Source organism: Lemur catta, chromosome 1 (genome assembly GCF_020740605.2).
Source record: "Lemur catta isolate mLemCat1 chromosome 1, mLemCat1.pri, whole genome shotgun sequence".
Classification (NCBI taxonomy): Eukaryota; Metazoa; Chordata; class Mammalia; order Primates; family Lemuridae; genus Lemur; species Lemur catta.
Window position 1 is genome coordinate 115,008,747 of NC_059128.1, and position 21,491 is coordinate 115,030,237.

The following is a 21,491-nucleotide window of genomic DNA, read 5'->3' on the forward strand; positions in this document are numbered from 1 at the left end:
GAGGCCGCACCCAGCCCCCCGCCGGCCTCCGCTCACGCACTCTTGCGTGGGACTGTCCGGCCGCCACAGGGAGCTCTTCAAAATGCAAACCATGTCCCTCCCCTGCTGAAAACCCTCCCCTGGCTTCCCTGGAGAATCGAAATCAAACTCCTTGCAGTCCCTGGCGGTCTGGCTGTGGCGTCTTCTTCCCAGGGCTCCTCGCTCGTTTTGCTTTCGCAGGGCCTGCGGGCCTCCACGTTATTACTCCAATAGCCGGGCTATTCCCGCCTTGGACCTTCCCATTCACTGCTTTCCACTCCCCCTTAAAGTGCGTCCCCCCAAAAGCTAGGGTCCCTCCTGTGCTTCCTCAGGGAAGCCTTACATGGGCCCTGTCACAGCTTGCATGGGAGAAAGGCTGTGTCTTTCTGGTTTACACTCTATCCCTAGAACAGTGCCTGGCACCTATGTTGAGTGAAAGGATGTTACTTTGGGGACAAGGGAGGAGCAAGGGAGGGGGGGAGCGACCAGCAGGCAGGCCCATCCCAGAGACAGGAGAATGCATTTCTCTGATCCCCTAGGTCCTCACGCTGCAGGTGATGAATGACACTGTCCCCAATGGCTAGGCAGACACCAGGGAGATAGAAGTTGATGCTGTGACAAGCCTGGAGTTGGGTGCTTACCCTCCACTTGTCACCCCCTCATTTGGAAACTGGAGCCAGAGGCCACCAGAAAGTCAGCAGAAAGTGCGGCTAATTTGGAGCAGAAGATTCCAGGAGCTGGAAAGGCAGCCTTCAGATCACAGAGGGACATTCTGGGAGCTGGTCTCTTCCTACGCTGAGTCCAGAATCTCGCACGTCCTTCCAGAGCCGCAAGTCGTTTTCCCAGGGATGGGAGATGCAGGCCAGCCCAGGCTGGGGCAAGAGAATTTGACCTGACAAGGCCTAGGGTCAGGACGGGGAGGGGGATCGTGGGAGCTGCCTTGGGTCTGGCTGGAGAGGAGACTGCACACTTACCTGCCTGCCCACGAGGGTCCCCTGCTTGGTGAGGTTGTCAAAAGCCAGCCAGGGAGGCCCCCTACTCTTAAACTATGAATACCCTCTTCAGCACTGTCTAAAAGATCTTTCTGCACTGATGTGGCAATCGAGCACTTGAAATATGGCTGGCATGACTGAGTCACTGCATTTTAATTGTATTTCATTTTAAACTAATTTACATTTAAGTTGAATCAGACAGATATGGCTAGCAGCACTGTAGCATTTAGCTGAAGACCCAGACTAGATGTGGAAGCCAGGGATGGGAAGGTCAAAGTTTATGATTTGGCTGGCTATGGCAAGGAGCAGAGTGGGGTCCCAGGGAGAGGAGAGGTAGGACACTTGGTCCCAGCATCTGGCTCCACGGAGCAGAGGGATACCTGGTTCCCAGGGTCAAAGTGCTTGCTCACATGTGCACACACCCATGCTTGCATGTGAGCACCCACAGATGCATTTATGTACAATCTAGGAGTCCCACGCCTGTGGGAAATCCAAGAGTCCACCCACCTATGTACGTTGTATGGATTCCCAGGCACACACAGATAGTGGGTGTGCATTCCTGAGTGTTCACGCACCTGGGCAGGCTGGTGAGAAAGGGCCACTAGTCCAGCAGGTCTTGCAAGAAGGCCCACATGTACTGGTGCATCTCCTGGGGGTTGCTCTGTGGGATCCAGTGCCCGACCCCTGGCAGGATGTGGGCCTCCAACCGGCCTGGCACAAAGCGGCTACCAATGGCCCCCACCAGCCCCAGCTCGAAGTACTTGTCCTTCTCCCCCCATAGCAGCAGTGTGGGTGTGGCCAGCTCCTGGGGCTCCAAGGGGAAATTCCTGTGGCCAAGACAGACAGACAGACAGGCAGAAGGATGGATGCCCCCACCCTCTGCCCCTGTAACTCTCCTGAGCTTCTGCCCTGCATCTGTTCTCACCTGAAGAGGTTTCGGTAGTAGTTGATGGGCCCGGTGAGGCCATTGGGCTGTGAGAAGTTATAAAGGAAGGCCTCGAGCTCGTTGGGGGTCAAGTGTGGGATGCCTGACTTGTGGTGAGTTAAGGTGGTCTTCAGGATCTGGCACATATCAGAACTCTGGCTTCAGTGCCCAGCCAGCCCAATCCCAACCTGCTCCCCCCATCCCCAGGCCTTCACCCCACTGCACCTGGAAGTCAGACATGGACAGAAACTTCTCAGGCAGCCAGGGAAGCTGGAACAGGAACATGTAGTTCGAACGGAAGAGCTGGCTAATGTGGCGCAGACAGTAGTCTGGGGTGGGTGGGTTGGGGGACAGATGTGAGGCCTGTTAGGCCCCACACACCTGAACCCCTACACATGCCCAGGTCAGGCACACCGGCCTCAGGAATGCCACCACTGCATTGCCTGAGTCTGTGAAGACACTAGGCAGCTCTCCTGGCCCAGGTGCCACCCTCCTACCCAGATAGTGCTGGGTGGTCCCTGTCCACAGAATGGGGGGGGCCTCCTCCATCTGCAGCTCTGGGGAGCCCCCACATTCACTAGTGTCCATCCGCTGCCTAGGCCAGGATGCATTTCCCCTGCTTCATTCGGCTAACACTTATTGAGCACCTACTGTGTGCCAGGCCCTGTTCTAGATCCTGGAGACATAGCAGTGAATGGGACAGGCTCCCTGCCCTCAAGGGAGCCTAGAGTCTAGAAGGGGAGACAGGAAAAGAAATAACCACAAGGTGGGGAGGGGAGGGAGAGAGAGAGAGATCATGTAGTTATGACTACAATGCCAGGAACTAAAATCAGGTGATATGATATAGACAGTGGGTAGCCAAAGATGGCATCTCATGCTACTGCAGTTGCTTAGTTATCTGTGCCTCCCTGCCAGAAGAAAGTCATTTAACCTCTCTTGCCTCAGTTTTCCCCAGCTGTAACATAGGGGAATAACACTTTCATAAGCCCAGGAGCCTTGAGTAGGTTACTGTACACAGGCTCCTTGCTACTGTGTAAGTGCTCAAAGAATGTGGGTTACTCCTAAGTGCACTGTCACCGATTTTAGATTGGGAAGTGACCCAAGGCAAGAAACCTGGGTTCACTGCTGCGCCCCCAGCCCCTGGCATGTTGACAGGTGCACAGAAAATTGCAAATATAGTCAGACACACACACCCCTGCACGCAGGCACAGCCCAGTGTCCCAGACTCCCCAACACACCTTGGTACACTGACATGGGGGCACCACTGACCACAACCATCCGCTCCACCAGCGATGGGTAGTAGATGGAGAAATTCCAGGCAAGAAGAGCACCCCAGTCATGGCCCACGAGGATGCACTTGGAGTAACCTGAGGGTCAGAGAAGCTGGTGTGAGATGCCAGGTAGGGCTGAGGCAGGGGTGGGGACATGGGTCCCAGCAAGGAGGAAGCAGGGGTTGGGGGGAGGGGGAAGGGAGAATGGGTGTGTGCAGGATGGGGAAGGTGGCTTCTGGGATGGGGGTGTGTCTGCACCCAGGCCTAGGATGACATCCTCAATGTCTGCCATCAGCAGGTCGGTGGTGTAACAGTCCACCTCCCGCGGCGCATCCGAAGGACCATAGCCACGGAGGTCCACAGCTACGACGTGGAAGCGGCTCTGGAACTCCCGGAGCTGGTAGCGCCAGGAGAACCTGCCCGGTGGGCGGGGAGGGAAATTGAGTCAGGGCTCCCAGGCTGCGCCTCCATCCTATGCCCAGCAGAGGCCATTGGCAACCCCAGCTTCCTGCTCCAGATTTCCCAGAAGGATGGGGAATCTCAGTCAGAGGCTAAGACTAGCTGCACCCCAAATCCGGGGCATCTCATCCTCAACACCCCTTTGTCCCATCCCTTCAGGTCCTTGGGATCCCGGGCATCCTGGCGCAGTCTCCTTGTCCCGTGGCAACCCTTCTGGGCCCTATATGCTCTGTGCATCCCAGCCTACCCAGCCCTCATCCCCACCTCTTGGGTGCCCTAGCGGTTGGTTAGTCCGAGCTCCACCTGCCCGGAGTCCCGTGCGCCCCAGACGTACCAGTTCTCGGGGAAGCCATGCAGAAACAGCATGAGGGGCCCATTGCCTCGTCCAGCTGACACATAGTGCAGACGCAGGCCCGAGCTCTGGTGGGGGTGGGGTGGGGCACGGTTTGAGGCTTGGGAAACCCCCCTTCCTTAGGCTTGAACCCCAGGCCTCTGTGCTGACCCGGGTATGGATTCAACACAGTCCCGATCTGCTCACCCCTCGGCGCCCCTAAGCGCCCCCGTGGCCCCGACAGTGCCCCCCACCCTGCGCAGGCTCACCTTGAGGGTCAGGAAGCCGTGCTCGCCCAGCGAGGGGTCGCTTAGGCAGGCAGGAGCCACGCGCCGGCGGCGCCCACAGCAGCCGCGCCGGGGCCGGCACAGCACGTGCGTGAGTGCTATGCAGCCGTAGACCGCCGCGGCCACCAGCGCCGCGGAGAACACGAGGCTCCACATGAAGGCGCGGAGCAGCTTCAGCGAGAGGCGCGACGGCGCCAGCAGCGCCGTCACCACCAGGTCCGGCATGTCCCCACGCTCAGGGACGGCGGTGGCACTGCCGTCAGGGGCCTGGGCCAGGGGCGCGCGCAGCAGCGGCGAGGCGGGGCGCCCACCGCCTTTGGTCTGGGGCCCCTCCGTGCCGTCGGGGCTTGCGGGACGCCCTGAGGGAAGAGATGGGCGGCTAGGACCGAAACCGCCGCAGCTCTAGACTTACCTAAGTGCCAGGTAAACAAACACCTGGGCGCGCCAGGGATGGGGAACTGGGCCAGGGTGCAGGGGCGGAGCCTGAGGGGACCCAGCCGCGGGGGCTGGGGAGGAGTTTGTGAGAAAAAGAGGAGGGATAGGCGGGGCCGAGAGAGGCCTGAGCGGGGCTTAAGACAGGGGCAGGGACCTACTAGGACTCCCGCACCAGGTGGCCGTGCCGTATAAACACAAGAGGTAGATTCGGAGCGGGGACAAACCTGGGGCAGGAAACCCTGAGGGGAAATGGGCGGAGCCAGGAGAGAGGGGGCGGGGTATATGCAGAGTAGGTGCGGCCTTCGAGCCGGAAAGGCGGACCCAATTTAGCCTAGCAGCGGTGTAAGGACTAGGGGGCGTGGCTTGAGCGGGTGGGCGGAAGAGTGGGTGGAGCCTAGAGGAGGCGAGGCCTAACATTGGGCAGTGAAGGCCGCCTCGGTGAGGGGGCGGGACCGGAACCTAATATGGCGGGTTGGGTGGGCCCAGAAGCGGAAGAAGAGGGACAGGCAATGCCATGGCTAGGATTAGTGGGCAGGCGCAGGCGGTCTCAGCGGCCCGAGGAAGCCTCGGGAGCCCCGGCCACCGCCCGCCGGGAGCTCCCCGCCCCAGAGCGAGAGCCCCTCCCCTCGGCCTGGCTCCGATGACCTAGCAGCACCTTCATGCAGCCCTGGTTCCAACGGAGGGTCCAGCGGCCTCGGCCCAGCGCCGTCCTCCAGTTGGCCCAGCAGGCCCTCCGGCCCGCCCTGCACGGCTGTGATTGGATGGCGGCGGCTATTGATGTCCAAGTGACAGGTCCCTGTCGGGGAGCCAATCCGCAAGTGGTGAGGCCCCGGTTCTGGTAGCAACCGATGGAGGCGGGATACCCTGACTCCTATAGAGCAGGCCCGGCTCCCCAGAGAAGGACCGGGCCGACTGAGTTACTGGCGGAAAGAGGAAGCAGGGCAGGGCCAGACATGATAGGGCCCGGTGTCACAGAGCCCAGTCTTTGCAAGGAGCCAGCTTCTTCCTCCTGTTTTGCAACCTGCCCCCAAGATCCTTCAACATTTTAGGGATGCCCAGTCATTTAACCCTTATAGCAACTCTATAAGTGGAGGTAGTACAGATCCCTGTAGTACAGATCATGAACCTGAAATTCGAGGATGAAATCATTTGCCTTAAAGCTATAAATCTGGCTAAACAGCAATCCAGAATAACACGGAGAAAGACAGCAATCTCCACCTCCCTTCCTCCTGGGGGCAGCCATTGGAATGCTTTTATATCTTCTGGTAGTTACCTAGGTATCACTAAATGTGCTTCTATTTCTTCATTTGCCAACTTGGGGCATTACCTACAGACTTGCTCACATCACCACCACTGGACGTGCTGTTTTTTGTGTTGGTTTCATCTAACTTTAAACCATCCACCATCCTTTGTCACCTCCTGCTCCTTCTTCTACCTCCCACTTTTATCTATATACCTTTGAATTTATTGTCAAGGCTGCTAAACATCATACTGTCCTGGGACCATAATGAAGTCCATGAGGTTATTACTTAAAGGTGAAGAGTGGTTTATGGTGTTCTCAGTAAACAGTGCATCTCAGAGTGGAACAGATAGCTGTCTATGATTACAGTGTCCCACATTGTTCTCCCTGGACTTAACCACCTAGTCTTCTTTTCTTGCATGATTAGCCTAATATCATAACTTTGGTTTCTTTTACACTTTCCATCAAGTCAATTCTCTGACAACTTGATGTTCTCGGGATCTTCCAGAGTCCTCTAATCTGGCTGCATGGCTGGTGGGTGTCTGGGGACCTCCGGTCTTCCTCTGCTACAGATCACTGACCCCCGCCCTCACCTCACCTCTTCCCAACCCCTTCTCAAACAAAAAGACATCAGTAGTCACAGGAATTAACTTTATATTCAGTACAAATGTTTATTTTTGCAATGAGAACTGCACAAAAAAAAAGAGAACCTTTAGTATATAAGTGAAAAGTCTACGAATTCCCTTCTACAAATGTCTAAAGTGTTTAATACAAGTCTGATTCACTGACATAATTATTGGCCAAGCGATCCGTGCATACAGTACATTGGGGGCTTGTACACACCTCTTACTCTTGTATAGGACTAAGATTTCTAGTACTGTGGGAAGGATTGGGAAATGACTGGAGAAATTAAATAGATCCCAGTTCTAATTACAACCCAGTTAGAGAAACACCCATCAAGGAGGTGGGAAGGCGGCCATGGCAGAGTTAAATCTTCAGCAGGAAGGTGCATACAAAACCATCTCTCCAGCTCAACAGTTGGACCAGCCTGGGGAAGTTTTTGAACAAAACAAGGAACAAAAACCAGGGGGTGGGATGAAATGGAAGAAACCCCAAAGAACCCAAATATGTCACACTTGAACCAGCACAGTGGTATATGAGGAAGTGCCTGGGTGGGTAGGGACGTCAAGGAAGTGGGGGGCCCCTCGCTGGGAGGTTTGGCAGATCTAAACACAAGACAATAAAGGGCCTTTCAGGCTGAAAAGGGGGGATGTACGTTAATAAACAGTGCTAGAAATGTTTGTCTGTCTCTGGATACATATAAATTATACACTTGTATCTTACATCCTAGGGGGCTGTTCTTGAGCGCCACCTGTGCCTTGTGGCTAGGGCATGTGCATACAGGTGGGTGGGCACACAGGCACGGCTGGCCAGGAGGCCAACCGTGGGCTTTCTCAGGCAGGAACGTGTGCGTGTGTGTATGTGCGTGGGGGACGAGGATCCTATTTAGGGGCTGTACACTTACCTAAGAATATCTGGTTAGCCCTGAGCTTAAATGAAAGGAGTTAGGTAGAGGCAAGCAAGGTAGGAGAAGTGGCCCAAGTCCTTTGGTGAGTGGAGGACCACGACAGAGGAGGGTGAAAGGGAAGAATACTGTCTGGAGTTTGGCCAGGGTTCTGCTGGAGCATGTCACCCACCCAGGCCAGGGTCCACAGAACGGGAACTTGGGCTCCATGTCACAGCTTCAGCTTGGGGTGGCTGCTACTAGCCTGAGCAGCTCCTGCCCAGGGAAAGCAGGGACAGGCCAAGGGAGAGAGGCTAGGTAGCTCTTGGTGGTAATTATTATAGAGGTGGTCTGGGGTCCAGGGGGGCCCTGGGCCTAGCCTAGGCAACAGTTGGTTCACAAAGAAATGTCAGGGAGACGCCAGCATTAAAAAAGAGAGATGTGTTTATTCCATGATCAGTACAGACCAAATGCATATTCACCGTATGAAAGTCAAACCAGTCAGCGACTCCAGAGTTTGGCCAACACTGAGGCACCAGCGTTGTGGTGTAGAGTGGGTTCTCATGGCACGCATAACCTCACCAAGGGCTCCAATTATAAAATTAAAAAAAAGCGTGGGCAGGAGCAGCCGGCTAGTTGGGGCCGGGCACAGGGCGGGGAAACCTGCCTCAGTCTGCAGCCCCCCCCTCCCCCAGCGCCTGGTGCCTACCTTGTCCCCTGGCCCTTCCTTTATTGGTAAAAAACAACTCAAACAGATTTGACATTAAAAAACAAAGAAGCCAACGAATGAGGGGGTAGGGAAGGAAGAGAAATAAAAGAAACTGCAGCTTTCTGGTTTAATAATTAAAAATAGACTAATAAAGTCTGAAACTGAGTAAAATATAAGCAGTTTTTTTTGTTTTGTTTTTTTGCATTTTGTGTTTTGTTTTTTTTTTGTCGATTTTTTTTGAGTTTTTTTTTTTTTTTTACACCAGTTTGGTGGAGTCACCAACAAACTTCAAACAAAGATATGCCAACTATGTTCACTATACAGTACAGCCACGGTCACACACTACCCACAGCGCGGTGGTAGCCGCCACTCAATGAGGAGACGATCACGCCATTTCGGAGATAAGCAGTGCCATTGTGTCTGGAGGAGAAGAGAAAATTAAAAATAAAATAGAATCCAACAAAAAATATATATATAGAAAAAAAAAAAAAACCAGAAACACAGGTGGGAAGGAACTGACTTTGGTTGGTGGCCTCACTCCCCGGGCGGGGCCTGCCCACACACACTCGGGGCAGTCACCTCGCCCCAAATTGCCATGGACACACACACCTCCACGGCACTGTTCCCTTTTGCACAAGCGAACACTTACAGAGAGTGGCTCTCAATTAAAGGCTTGTGGGGGGAGGGGAGGGGTGGGATCTGTTCAAGGCAAAGTCAGTGCCAGCAAGGGGGTGGGCCAGCCTCGCCCGCCTCCAGCCCACGTGGGCCTGCCCTGGTCTCCTGGGAGTGAGCGGCAATGGCTGGGGTGTGGGGAAGAACTCCCGGTGGGCGGGACGTTGCAAACGTCATGTTCTCGGGGACAGAAAACCAGTCATGGTGGCGGCAGCAACGATGTCCTGTGTATACTGTGTAGACATTTGGCGGAAAGAAGGGCCTCTGACCCCCATGTGGGGACGCAGGGTTTGGGTCCGGCCGGCACTTGCTCATAACGAGGCGTGCTCTGAGCTGACGTCCTGTGAGGGGGTGGCGGGTGGCAGGACGTCTGTCCAGCTGGCCGTAAGGCAGACAGGCTCTGTGATCCTCAGCTGCCCATCAGGCCTGCCCCAGGCATAGCATGCAGGAGGGCCAGGCCCAGAGACACTCCCTGGCTGCTGCTACCGCCTCCACCGCCGCCCCTAACACTATGGAAAGTCAACGTTTTGCCAGAAAATCAAAGTCAGAAGCCACCTAGGTGCTCTCAGAAAAGATTTTCTTCAAATATTGACAATAGATCACTCTGGAAATTCATGTCAATGGTAGCTGCCATCTGAAGGAAAGAGGAAGAAGGGAGGGAGTGAGGTGGGGTGACCTAGCCACCAACTGCCCCTGTTGCTGCAGTGGCCCTCAGACCTCCCAGGGACTGTTCCCTCAGTGCCCACCCTGCACCCTCGTGGCACGAGGCCATCACGCTGAGCCTGAAGGCTGACTGCAGACCAGCAGGGCCTGGGGTCCCTGGCTCCACACCCTCTCCAAGCCCCAGGTCCCCATTCCCAGCCCTCTGGGGTAGACCCCTGCCCAACAGTCTCCACTGTGGCCCCCCCGACTCACTGCTTCCCGGCGCCTTCGCTCCTGCTCCCGCTTCCGGGCCAGCTCCCTCTGCTGGTCCAGCATGGACTGGGGCTGGGAGCTTTGGGCCTGAGGGGGGGCAGCGGCAGCAGCGGCCACCGCAGCTGCCTGTTGCTGCTGCTGCTGCTGCTGCTCCTGCCGCTGCTGCTGCTGCTGCTGCTGCTCCTGGCGCCGGCGTGCCTCCTCATGGGCCCGCCGGGCCTGCTCCAGTGCGTCTTCGTCCTCTCGGCTCCTGGGCAGAGCAGGGCCTGTCAGCCTCGGGGGCCCCCAGTGTAACCCAAGGAGTCCCACGTCTCACGCGGAGCCCTGCCCACCTCATGCGCTCCTGCCGCAGCCGCTCCTTCTCCTTCTCCGCGTGCTCAGCCTGCGCCTTCAGGGCCTTCTCACGCTCCTCCTTCTCCCGAGCAGCTCGGCGGAACTGCTCGAAGCTGTCGCTCGATGACTTGGCTGTGGAGGATGGGGTGGTTGGATGCTTCTGCACCAGGCTGGCCCAGGAGCCCATGTTCTTGATTTTCAGGTCCTGCGGGGCAGAGAGGCCAGGGGCAGGTGAGGGGCCTGCTGTGCCTGAAGGCGATGGCAGGAGGACATGCCCACCATGGGTCCTGGGTCAAGGGGCAGGAGCACCCACGGGCCTACTGTCCCTACCTTTTTGGGTGCAACTGGAGTTTTCGGCTCCTGTTTCTGTTTATCCTTGTCAGGGGCCCCTGGCGGGGGTGCGTTCTGCTCAGGGGGCCGGATCACAGGCCTCCCAACGTCCCCAGGCTTCATCTCTGGCCCTGGAACACAAAGAGCCCAAGGGCCTGGGCCACCAGCCCCATAGCAAGCTCATGTCCAGTGGGTCTGGGGGCCTGAGTCCCAGCTGTGGGCAGGGAGAGCACTCACGCTGGGGCAGGTGGACGGGGGCCTTGATGCTCTCCGGGTGCTTGGGGGGCTCCGGCCGCAGCGAGGGGCTGAAGGGCTCGCTGCGGATGATGGGTGAGTGGATCTTCTCCTCCTTCACCACCACCAGGGGCTGGGGCTGGACCACGGAGGCTGCACGCAGCTCCTGGGACGGCACAGGCACGGCGACCAGTGAGGTCGGCAGGCGCCCCCTGGCCGGCCCTGGGGGCCTTGGCCCAGCCCTGGCCTTACCTGCTTCTTAGGCTGCACGCTTTGCTGGGGCGGAGACTGGCGGGTCAGGTTCTGGAACTGCGGCATCTGGGGGGAGGGCATCATAAGCGGGGAGGGGGCTTCGCGGAGATGACCTAGGACAGGGGACAAGAAGTGTGTCAGGGGCTGGAGGGCCACTTGGGCCTTGAGAGAATCATAATGGGGGAAAGGACAGGTTGGAAGCAGCAACAGCACATGGCCAGCCAGGCCATGGGGCAAGGGTCACTGGCCAGGCTCAAAGAGTGGAGACCCCCCCAGATGCCACCGAGCCTGGTGAGGACAAGCCTCTTCCCCCAGGGGCTGGGTGCCCCCAATACTCTGAGCATGGGGCCCATGGACCGCTCAGTCACTCCCCAACCCCAGCATGCAGCAGGCTCCCAGGAGCCCTGAGGCGCCAGTCCTGGTGTTAGATCCTCCTGTGTGTCAGACTTACAAAGCTTTGAGAAACACAGACCCTGACACATCGGTCTCAAGTGCGGTTGGATATCAGTACTTTCCAACCCTGCAAAGCTCAACCCAGGCGCCCACTTCTGTCCCTGTGTGGCTTGGTCTCCGGGGGTGGGGATCCCAGGACCCTCCCCACAGTCCTGCTCCCTAACTTAGCCTGCACGTCCCACAGAGGGGGAAGCCTGGAGCTGGGGTTGCTTTATGAAACTGGCTAGCCTGCCACCTGCATCCAACCCAAGGCTGGGAGGGATCCAGGCAGCCACGGGTGTGAGCGTGCGGCACAGGTACTACTGGCCTTTGGGGAAGGAACAATGGACACTTAACTCTAATTTCTCAGCTTCAGCGGTGAGCAAGCGGAGCCCTGGAGGAGCCAAGTCCTGCCAGTCTAACACGTGGATACCCCCTGCTTGAATGCCTGCAGGAAAGGGGCCTCGATAAACCATCCACAAGAGGAAACTGCCTCTGTGCAACGCCCCTGCGCCTGGTCCGGTCCCGTGCCTCACGCTCGACAACCTAACCTGGTTCCACGTGCTAGCCCTTCCATCGAGGACCTCTAGAGCCTGCTTCCGAGCCACTGTCTGCCAGCATAGGTACCCCTGGGTCTCCCAGGGGCCCCACTAGCCAGAGGTAGCTATTTTTGTGGGCCCGGAACAGACAGTAACACCCCAGGTGTGGTGGGCCTCCCTGCCTCTCTCTAGAGCCAGGGCCCGCCCCTAACCCCAGGAGGCATCACAGCTGGAGCCCACGTGGTGGCGAGGCCCACCACCTGTGTGGCTGATTTTGCTGGCCTTGACATTTCCTCCGATTCCAGCACATCAGGACCGCTTTGGACACTGCCATCCCTGTTTGGTGCTGGGAGGCTTTGGGTCTGGCCCCCAGCGATTCACAGGCATGCGACTGCGAAAGCCTCCAACCTAGGGCAGTTGGAGCACCTGCTGAGGCTGACCTGGGCAACAGCAGGCTGTCGGCTTTAAAGGGGAGGCCCAGTGGTTCAGAGATGGCGCCTGAAAGCTGGCTGGGTGCCCAGGGATGCCTGCTGAGCTTCCCTGGGAGTCTGACAACTTGGCTTTTGGCCAAAAACCCCAGGTGTTCCAATCCACGCCACTCCCTGTGCCCCATCCTAGGCTATAGGAGCTGGGGTGGGGGTCTAGGGACTTAAAGCAGAGTGGGCCAGAGGGAACCAGCACTGGCCCCTGTGGGTCCTAGGCACACCTAGTGTTGGCTCTTCTGAAGGCCTTGTATCCCTGTCCATCACCTTCCCCACAGGGAAGCCCAGGGTGAGAAGCGGCACAGCTGCACGGCTGCCAGGCCCACACCAGCCTTTCCCAGGGTGAACAGAAAGCTGCTCTCGGCTCAGAGCATACGGCAATCCACTTGGCGCCAAGCTGCTTCTGCGAAGTTTAGAAGCAGTCGCTGCTTTGTTGCTCAGTTTGCAGGCAGCGCCCAGTGCATCCCATCCCCAAGACACACTGCACAGTCTACACTGCTGAGTCCAGGAACCTCCACCTTGACCCTGGAGCACCACCATGCCACTGGCATCAACTGGAATGTCCCCCTGCCAGGGCCAGCCAGGACGCTTCGGTTACTGACACTTAACACACTGACTGCCAAACTAGAAAAAAAAAAGTTTTCCTTGGGGCCACAGTGTTTTATCATGAAAATAGAATAAAACTTTGAAAATAAAACGATTCTTCCCAATTTGGTGAAAAATTTGTTTTTTATTGTTTTCTGTGTGTGAGTTATATGCAACTTGAAAACATAATTCACACAGCTCCCAAGGTGAAAAGACGAGTGAGTTACATATGCTTCGTAAGGACCCTGACTCAAAACTAACATGAGCTAAATACAACTCACACGGCAGTTAATGTGTTAAATGCTCCTGCCCAGTGCTCCCCACCATGGCGCCCTGATTTGCCAAGTGGGCCTCACAAGGCCAAGAGCAGGTACCCCTGGATCCCCCAGGGCCTACAGGCTGGAGGTACCCATTTTCGTGGGCCTGGAGCAGACCACAATGCCCCAGGCCTGCCCCCAGCTCTGCCTGGACTTCATTCCCCACCCTACTTACTCAACTCACTCCTATGTGTCCTATGGTCACCTCCTCCAGGAAGCCTACCCCAAGCTCCAGAGGTGGATCAGATGCCTCCCCTGGGCTCCCGCTTCCCCAGCTAGCAGGGCACACGGTGTGTTGTCACATTCCTGACTGAATTCTAGGAGAAGGGCCAATAGGAGCCTTATTCTGGGTGATCTCAGGTTGCAAGCAAGACAGATACCCGACAAAGACACTGCAAGAAGCACCGACAACCCCCTTCCCAGGCAACCCCTCCAAGTAGCCGGTGCCTTTGAGGCTTGATTCTCAGCCCACTACAGTCTGAAGTACAAGCTAACCCTTCTGGCTTCTTGAGGACAAACTCTGGGTCTCCCTAGAGTCCTGGGGAAGGGGCCACTTACCTGTTGAGTAGGGGTCCGACTTGTGATGCCGGGGTGAAGGATGATGCTGAATGACTTGCTGAGGCTTGGCGGGCTGTGGCGGGGGCGGCTGCTGGCCTGGGGGCGGGTGGGGGGGCTGCTGGCCCTGGGGTGGTGGGGGCTGCTGGATGTGCGTGGAGAACTGCATGGGCTGCAAGTGCACAGGCCGTGGTGGGGGCTGGTGCTGCTGCTGGGGTGGGGGCTGGGGCTGGGGTGGGGGCGGAGGTGGTGGCTGCTGCTGTAGCTGCTGCACAGAGGGGTGGGGCTGGGGTGGCAGCGGGGGTGGCGGCTGGGACTGCACCTTCACGGAAGGGAGTAGCGGCGTGGGGGGCTGCACCTTCTGCAGCTGCTGCAGGTACAGCTGCATCTGCATGGAGGTGAGGGGCGTGGCAGGTGGCTCTTCGTCCTCCAGCAGCACTTGAGGGGGTTGAGCCATGGGGGGTTGTGGGAGCATGGGGGGCTGTGCCAGTGCAGGCGACACGGCCGGGGGCCGGGTGGGCTTGGGAGGCAGGGCGGCGGCTCGGTTGCTTGGCCGCGATGGCTGCTGGGGCAGCGCGTTGTGCAAAGCTGGAAGGATACAACACCAAGGCGGTGAGGCCTGAATGCCTGTGGCCCCAGCCTGCCTTTTCTGTTCCATCCTGACCTTGTCTGGACTCTAGTGACCTCCTACTGGCCTCCCTCCAACCGGTCAGCTCTCCCCACCCTCCGTGACCCCAGACTCCAGAATAAAGACAGCTTCCAGCAAGGGTGTGGGGTCAGGCTGCTGACTTATGGTCGGTCTCCCTCCCTCCCTGCCCCTGAGGCTCACGCTGGCCCTTCAGGTTTCTGTGCAGAGCTCTGTCACCTACTCTCACAACCCTTTCCCAGCCCCACAGGCGGGCAAACCCTGTCACTGTATCCCCCAGGTACATGCTGTCCAGGCTGCACAGGAGTCTGATCAGGATGAGCTTGTTTCCCCACCCCTGGCCAGGAGTTGCAGAGGGGTTCCATCTTTTCTCAGCTAACACTTAGCTTAGCAGAAAAACTGAATCAAATTCTTCTGAATCAACATGCTAACTCCATGCAAGTTGTGTCCCAGGGCATCTCCCTTAATTTCCAAGATGGCCCAGCACGCCCAGTCACTGCATGGGAGGACCAAGGTGGAAGGACACCCCGGTGGGCCACGTCTCACCTGGAGGAGAGACTACCGCGTGCTGGTTGAGATGGGGTGGAGTGCTGTGCTCGGGCGGCTGGGGCAGGTGAGGGGGCAGCTCAGGCTGCGGCAGGTGCAGGATGGGCTGGGTGAAGTGGCCGATGGGGTCGAAGACGCTGCCTGGGAGCTGGGGCTCCAGGACGGGCACCTGGGTGGCGATGAAGGGCGGGGGCGAGGACTTCATCGCAGGGGCTGCCTGCTGTGGCAGGGAGGGCGGGGGCGGAGGGGGCGGGGGCGGCTGCTGCTGCTGCTGTGGTGGAGGTGGAGGGGGTGGGGGCTGCTGGGGTGGTGGGGGTGGCTGCTGGGGCACAGAGGCCGGGGCCTGCTGCATCTGCTGATGGTGGTGGTGGTGGTGCTGCAGATGGAGAGACAGAGACAGAGAGACAGGCTGACGTCAGGCAGACAGGACCAGCCCAGGCCAGACCCAGGGCCCCACTGGGGCCCACACAGCCAGTGGAGGAGGCCCCTGAGCCCACATACCTTCTTCTGCTCCCTCCCAGGGTGCCCCTTCTTTTTTGACTTCGGAGCCATCTCTGCAGAGGAAAAGAGAAGGTGGTGAGGCTCTGGGAAAGACAAACGTGAGCTGGCGCGGACATGGAGAGAGGAGAAAACTGGGCGCGTTCAGGAGAAGGGCCAGTGATGCTGAGAGGGTGGCCAGGTTTGGTCCAGGATGAGCCGGTCATCACAGGGAAGGGAAAGACACGTGAGGTGTCACCTACCCATTGGCCTGCTGCTTTTCCTTGCAGGGACTGTGCCTGAGAAAGCCTCTCCTGCCAAGCGGCACACCACCAGCGCCATTAAAGGCTGAGCTGCGGCTGCATGGGAAGCAGAGCTATGGGGCCCTCACCCATTGCCTCCCCTACTTGCAGGTCAGACACTGCTATGGTGACTCAGTGTCTGCACACTCTGGACCCCAACCTGCTCTGTTTTGGAACAACCTGTGCTGTTGGAAATGACCATGTTCGTCTGACAGTTGAGGAAAGTGAGGCTCTGAGAAGTGAGGGGATTTGTCCAGGGTCACGCAGCTAAAAAGTAGCAACTCAGGGGCCTCCAACTGCACGGTCCACTGAGGCCTGCTTCCTTCCCGTCCTCTGAGGGGAAGCAGAGATGCTCAGGTTAGGAGTGACAAGGGTCCTGGCATGTGACATGGCCTGGCCACAGAGCCCCGGGAGTGCTGAGGGAAGTGCCAGCAGGTGACAATGGAAAAAACCATGGTGTGTGCACTTTTAGGGAGGGAAGGCAACAGGCTGGCCTCCCTAGAATGACCAGGAACGAATGGGGTAGGTGCTCACTGCCATGGCCAGCAGAGGAGGAAGCTGGCCAGCTTCCCTTTGCTCAGGGGAGATGGACCTTGGAGAAGTCCCTGCCCTGGGACATAGTCCACATGCTGCAGAGAGAAGGCAGCACATGTCCTGGCTCCTTGGGAGTCGACAGCTTGGCACCTCAGCTGTGTGTGCTCAAGAGCCAGGGTGCCCACCTCTGTCCTCATCCACCCCAGAGGTTTATGCTAAGGGACTTCTCCCAGCTGTATGCCCCTAAGCCAAACACAGATGATGTATGAGCCCTAAAGAGGGGAAACAAGCCCTGCCCAGTGCTCACAGGCTGGCGGATAACACAGCTGCCAACCACTGGGTGGAGGCTGGACCCGTGGTCTGGTGCCTTTAGGATTCCTGTCACCGAGAAACACCTCCTGGCTCTGCCTGGCTTCCCCCGAGGTTCCTTGCCAGGGTGCCAGCTCTTGCTGCTGGTGTTGGAGGACACATGCTTTGCCCAAATCAAGGCTACTTCTGCTTGGATCTGCTTCATGAAGGGCCATGCTAAGCTTCTGTGAGGTCCATGGCTCCTGGGGTGCAGTGAGCCACCAAAAAGGGATGAGAAGGAACCTTGTGCCCCGCGAGAGCTCAGCACTCCATGCAAGAGACAAGACATGGACACAGACCCCAGCAGCTACAGACATATGTCCTCATACAAATGGCAAAGGGCAGCAACTGGGAACACCTGGGAACTGGGGACCCAACCCCAAATCTGGATGCGAGGATACAGGGCTCTGGACTCTTTGGGTGAGAGTACAAAATGTGGTGAGGGGTGCTCTTGTGGGGGAGATGTGCAAAATGGGACAGTTTGGGTAAATATGGGTCAGGGCTGGCTGCTATAGCGTGGGAGAGGAGCACTGGCTGCAGAGGCCCCAGGACCAGGACCCTGCACACCAGGGGAGGCCCAGTCCACAGAGCCCTGATGCCTCACAGCAGCTGAGGCCACTGAGCCAGGGACGTAGGGGAGGCCGGGGCTCCTCTAGGACAGGCTCTTATCCCAGGATGGCTGGGACAGCTGCTTGCATGCTGGGCATACCTGTGAGGGGACCCAGGGAACAAAGGAAGGAAGCTAGGGGGAATAGCAGGGCCACTATGTGAAGTGTGACCAGGAGAGGCCTCAGAGATGTGCCCAGTCGCCACCAAGTCATGGGGAGAAGGTTTGGGGGGGGAAAGGGGGGAACCCAGGGTCAGCGTCTCATGGCCTTAGAGGAAGCCTTGTTTTTTCCCATGATAAAAGAGGGGTGGTTGCTCTGACCCCTCGTTATCTGTCTGCAGGCTGCGAGGAGAGGCCGCAGAAGACATGGGGGCAAAGCACAGTGTGGGGCCTCTGGGGGTTCCAGGCAGTGTGTCTTGGCTGCCTTGGAAAGGTCACAGGGAGTATCCCAGGGCTCATCTCCAGGGCCCCTTGGAAACACTGGGGCACCTGGGTAGGGCAGGCCTGGAGTGGGGAGAGAAGGCAGGAGGCACAGGGCAGCCTCCAGGATGAGATGACTAAGGGGCTGGTGGTGGGGGCCAAGGGGTGCTGGTGCCAGTTTGAGGGCAGCCCTGTCTGGCTCATGTGGCCCGAGCTTCGTGTCAGAGTTACCAAGAAGAAGACAAGATGGGAAGTGCAAAGCTTCACAACAGACCAGCCCCAAGACACCCCCCACACAAAACTCTCTAGAAAGGGTTACATGAAGATGGCCTCAAGTATGGTGTGATCTTTATTCCATGACAATCTTCAACTCAACACAAATTTCATCTTTACATAGGATGGTAATTGTACAAAGAAATAAAATGTTTTTGTAAAATCTGATTAAAACACTGATTTCTCCCACCCCGCCAACCCCCTCCCCCCCGGGCCCCACTCCAGCAAAGGAGACAGGATGGAGGACAGGGTCAGGGCAGAGGAACGGAGCCCTCATCTGCACTGACTGGCTCCTCCCCCCCCCACCACAGCTCCTTGGGACACAAAGCCAGCTGGTGGCAACAACCGCCGGCACCTCCTGCTGCCCACACACAGGAGGCTGCCAACATGGAGAAGTGAGCAGGCACTGTCCTCTCTGGCTCTGTTTCTGGGGCACCAAGCACAGGTGATAGTTTAAGTCTAAAGAGCTTTCAAGTTCAATGGGCCCTGGGCGTTCTCTGCCAGATGGGAGCCCCACGGGCAAGAAGGGCAGGATCCCTGGAAAGCCTGCAGTTACAGCCCGTGTGTGCGGAGGGGTGGAGGTGGGGGCAGCACACGGGCCCAACACTGTGGGAATCCAAGCTGTCGTTTGGTCCAAGACAGCAGAATCTTCCCAGAAAGACAATGCCAGCAGCTTCCCAACCGTCCTGTGGGAATCGCTGGGCATGAAGGCTCCCCCGCCTGCTCTAGCCCAGCCAGGCCAAGTTGCACTGGAAACACATTCAGGCGTAGGCCAAAGGGCAGCTCAAAATAGTCTGTTTGGCAAATGGAGCTTGACTGGAAGCTGGACGCCCAGAGAGGATCAGGAGCAGCCTAGGGACTCCTGAGCAGTGCTGCCAGGCTCTGGGAGGGTCTGGTGAGACTGAGGCTAGACCCTACGGACAGGGCAAATCTGGGGCAGTTACAGCGACTTGAGCCCAAGGACCCAAGGAGCTGCCAAGGCTTCTCCAGGCAGGCGGGGAGCCAGCGCCTGAGGGCCTGCCGATAGTTAGAGCACCTCCTCAGCCTGCTTCCAGTTCCAGAAGATGGACAGGCCTTTAGGAAGTACACACAAACTACAATTTTAAAAAGAAATGGGGGGGAAAAAAAAAAGCCCCCAAAATGCAGATGCCGTTCCTTAGGGGACTTTTTTATGTCAGGCAGTTTTCTGCTGAGATGCTGGATTTGTGACCAAAAAAGGGCTAACATTTATTTTTAGAGCAAAAAGCCTACTCAGGGCCCGTGGGAGGGCTTGGATGACATGGCCAACCTCGCCTGCCCCGGCCCCAGGGGCTGTCATCATTCTGGGAGGATGTCCACAGTGGTAATGCCCCTTGGAGATGTCCACTGGACAGCCTGAGGGCTTGTGACGCCCTCTCATCCACTGGCCCAGATCCTGCCCCTGCCTGGGGTGAGGATGAGGGGCCTAAGGGCCCCTCACCAGTGGCCTGCCTGGCAGCTGCTGCACACTGCGGCCTGCTTCCCGGAGCAGAGGCTTCCAACCACCTGGGAGGAATGGGCAGCTGCCTAGGAGGTACTTCCCCTATGTGACTTGAGAAGAGGACAAAGAAATTGGGAAAATGCCTTCCACGTAACTTAAGCTTTTGGAAATGCACAGGAACAACGGAGAGGAAGGACTTCAGGAGGCTGTGGGTCAGCCGTGGCTCAAGCCTCACAGGACACCAGACAGAAGGCATATTGTGAGGACAGCCCCACCGAGCCTTCGAGGCCCAGTGGCCTCACTGCTAAAGCACGCACTCCTCATGGAACAGCTCTAGAGGCCAGAGTGTTCTTCCTCACACTGAACGAGAGCTCTCCTGGGCTAACGTCACTGCGAGGTCCGGGAGGGAAGCAGTTAGGGTCCAGAGTCCCAGAAAGAGAGGGAGGGGACGAAGAGAGGAAACACACTTGCGATCGGGCTTTGCACATGGAACAGCACCACATGTATGCACGTGTGGGGGGATTGTCATCACCCTCCAGGAGATGTCACCCACCCAGAGAACCCCAGGTGACCAGGGAGGCTGGATGGGACAGCCAGGCAGTCTTTACACAGGGAGGCCCGGGCGGCTGGCCAGGCAGGCAGCCTTCCCAAAGGCGGGACTAGGCGTGTGCTGCTGGACATGACTAATACACCCCGGGGGACAGGCCCAGGGCTCTGAGGAATTCCATAACTTGATGGAGTCCTGTCCCTTTCACGGAAGAAAATGGACTTAAGCTATAGCTTGCTGGGAAGGAATCTGGAACTGAAGACCGTTTTATTAAGAGTCCGTGTCCAATGATTAGGCAGGACCTACGTAGAGGGAGAGAGAAACCAGTGTGAGAGAAATGGTGTGGAATGTATCGTTCAAAGTCACAAGAACAGAAGAACTGCAGACCAAGCCAGCCTCCTGTGCCCCGGTGGCTGACAGGGCATGAGAACGGCGCTGGAGACCAGGAGCCCCACCTGCTGCCTGGCCAGCCTCGGCGGGGACAGACCCACCTTCCCCACTTTAGAAAGGCCACGGATCCAGCATGGGTGGACATCTCCAAAACCGCCCTGAGACTGTTTACGCTGCTAGACAGAACTGTTCTCACTAACGAGATCCATGTGTGCCCTCTGCGAGCACACACCGGCATTTCCTTCGCTGCTCCCCAAGCTGCTCCTGTTTAATCTGAGAGGCGCCTTGCCTGTCCCACCAGCCAGGTGTGGCAAGCCCACCAGGCGTCCACTGCCTCTGAGCTGATCTCCCTGGGGGCTGTGTATTGTATAGTCTCTCATGGTCTCTGAGGAAGGAGGAGCTAGAGGGTCCCGAGTCCATACCTCCAGCTGAGAGGGAAAAAGCCAACAGCCTCACCTCTGCATTCCTCTAGATCCCCAAAACCCAAAGCACAAGCTATAAAGAGAGGAAACAGTGACACGTTGTTAAGGAGAGCAAAAAGAAACAAAAACAGGTCAAGGAAGAAAAATCTTGTCCTTTTTCTTTTCTTTTCCAGGGCATCCAACATGGCTTCCTAGACTAGGGAGAAGCACTGGGCTTGTTGCCACCCACGCAGCAGAGCGGATGCCTCTGCCGGAGTCATGGATGCAACTGACACACTATCCCTCCCTGGCCCCCAAGTGTGCGCATGGGAAAAACCCGCCCACCAGTGGCCTATCACTCCCAGCCACATTCCATAAGGCTCGCCCCCTCACGCACCCATGAGCCCCAGAATCCCTCCAGCTGCAACTTCTAGAGGGTGTGTGTGGGATGTCACCTGGCTGTGCAGACATACTGGCTACAGCTCCACTTTCCAGGTCTTTTTCTACTCCCACCCACTCCAGGGGCCTGACCCCTTCCCCAAGGCAAGCACCACACTCTTGGAACAGGCAAGCAGCAGGCTCTGAGATGTGACTGGGAATGAGTTCCTCAAAGACCCTGGGAGTCAGGAAGCCGTGGCTGGCTGTGTGGTAAGAACACCCCATGGCCTCTGTCTACACTTCCAGGCTCAAATCTTTCCAAAACATCAAGCATTCTTTTTTCCCC

General features: G+C 57.5%; 2 protein-coding genes across 6 annotated transcripts in view; both read right to left on the reverse strand.

The window, feature by feature from the left end:
- Positions 1 to 1,144: 1,144 nt before the first annotated feature.
- EPHX3 (epoxide hydrolase 3) lies at positions 1,145 to 5,427 on the reverse strand. Of its 4 annotated transcripts, none has more exons than XM_045549480.1 (8): positions 5,374 to 5,427; positions 4,266 to 4,642; positions 4,000 to 4,085; positions 3,465 to 3,622; positions 3,174 to 3,302; positions 2,161 to 2,264; positions 1,936 to 2,072; positions 1,145 to 1,837 (listed from the first exon to the last, which is right to left on the reverse strand). In XM_045549480.1, the coding sequence occupies exons 2-8, from the start codon at positions 4,506 to 4,508 to the stop codon at positions 1,612 to 1,614; spliced, it is 1,083 nt and encodes a 360-aa protein (XP_045405436.1). In that variant the 5' UTR covers positions 4,509 to 4,642; positions 5,374 to 5,427; the 3' UTR covers positions 1,145 to 1,611. The 4 variants fall into 4 exon arrangements, with proteins under 4 accessions (XP_045405436.1, XP_045405443.1, XP_045405427.1 ...); XM_045549487.1 differs by lacking the exon at positions 5,374 to 5,427 and adding an exon at positions 4,943 to 5,035; XM_045549471.1 differs by lacking the exon at positions 5,374 to 5,427 and adding an exon at positions 4,877 to 4,939.
- Positions 5,428 to 7,888: 2,461 nt separating this feature from the next.
- The window catches only part of BRD4 (bromodomain containing 4), a 47,526-nt gene continuing 33,923 nt past the window's right edge, over positions 7,889 to 21,491 (reverse strand). Inside the window, exons 12-20 of one of the 2 annotated variants that reach the window (XM_045549499.1) lie at positions 15,511 to 15,563; positions 15,010 to 15,385; positions 13,821 to 14,405; positions 10,908 to 11,020; positions 10,659 to 10,821; positions 10,422 to 10,552; positions 10,091 to 10,296; positions 9,759 to 10,008; positions 7,889 to 9,477 (exon numbers count right to left, since the gene is read on the reverse strand). In XM_045549499.1, coding sequence (XP_045405455.1) covers positions 9,409 to 9,477; positions 9,759 to 10,008; positions 10,091 to 10,296; positions 10,422 to 10,552; positions 10,659 to 10,821; positions 10,908 to 11,020; positions 13,821 to 14,405; positions 15,010 to 15,385; positions 15,511 to 15,563 — 1,946 coding nt within the window. In that variant the 3' untranslated portion in view covers positions 7,889 to 9,408. Of the gene's footprint in view, positions 9,478 to 9,758; positions 10,009 to 10,090; positions 10,297 to 10,421; positions 10,553 to 10,658; positions 10,822 to 10,907; positions 11,021 to 13,820; positions 14,406 to 15,009; positions 15,386 to 15,510; positions 15,564 to 18,027; positions 20,279 to 21,491 lie in introns of those variants that run through there. The other variant, XM_045549507.1, reaches the window with a different exon arrangement.

What these genes read in the sequence shown, in the direction of transcription:
- EPHX3 (XM_045549480.1), bottom strand. Translation starts at nt 4,508, where the DNA reads ATGCCGGACCTGGTGGTGACGGCGCTGCTGGCGCCGTCGCGCCTCTCG. An exon ending in GGATGTCATCCTAGGCCTGG is followed by an intron (nt 3,303 to 3,464) that starts GTGCAGACACAC and finishes TCTGACCCTCAG; the next exon opens with GTTACTCCAAGTGCATCCTC. An exon ending in TGTCCATGTCTGACTTCCAG is followed by an intron (nt 2,073 to 2,160) that starts GTGCAGTGGGGT and finishes GATATGTGCCAG; the next exon opens with ATCCTGAAGACCACCTTAAC.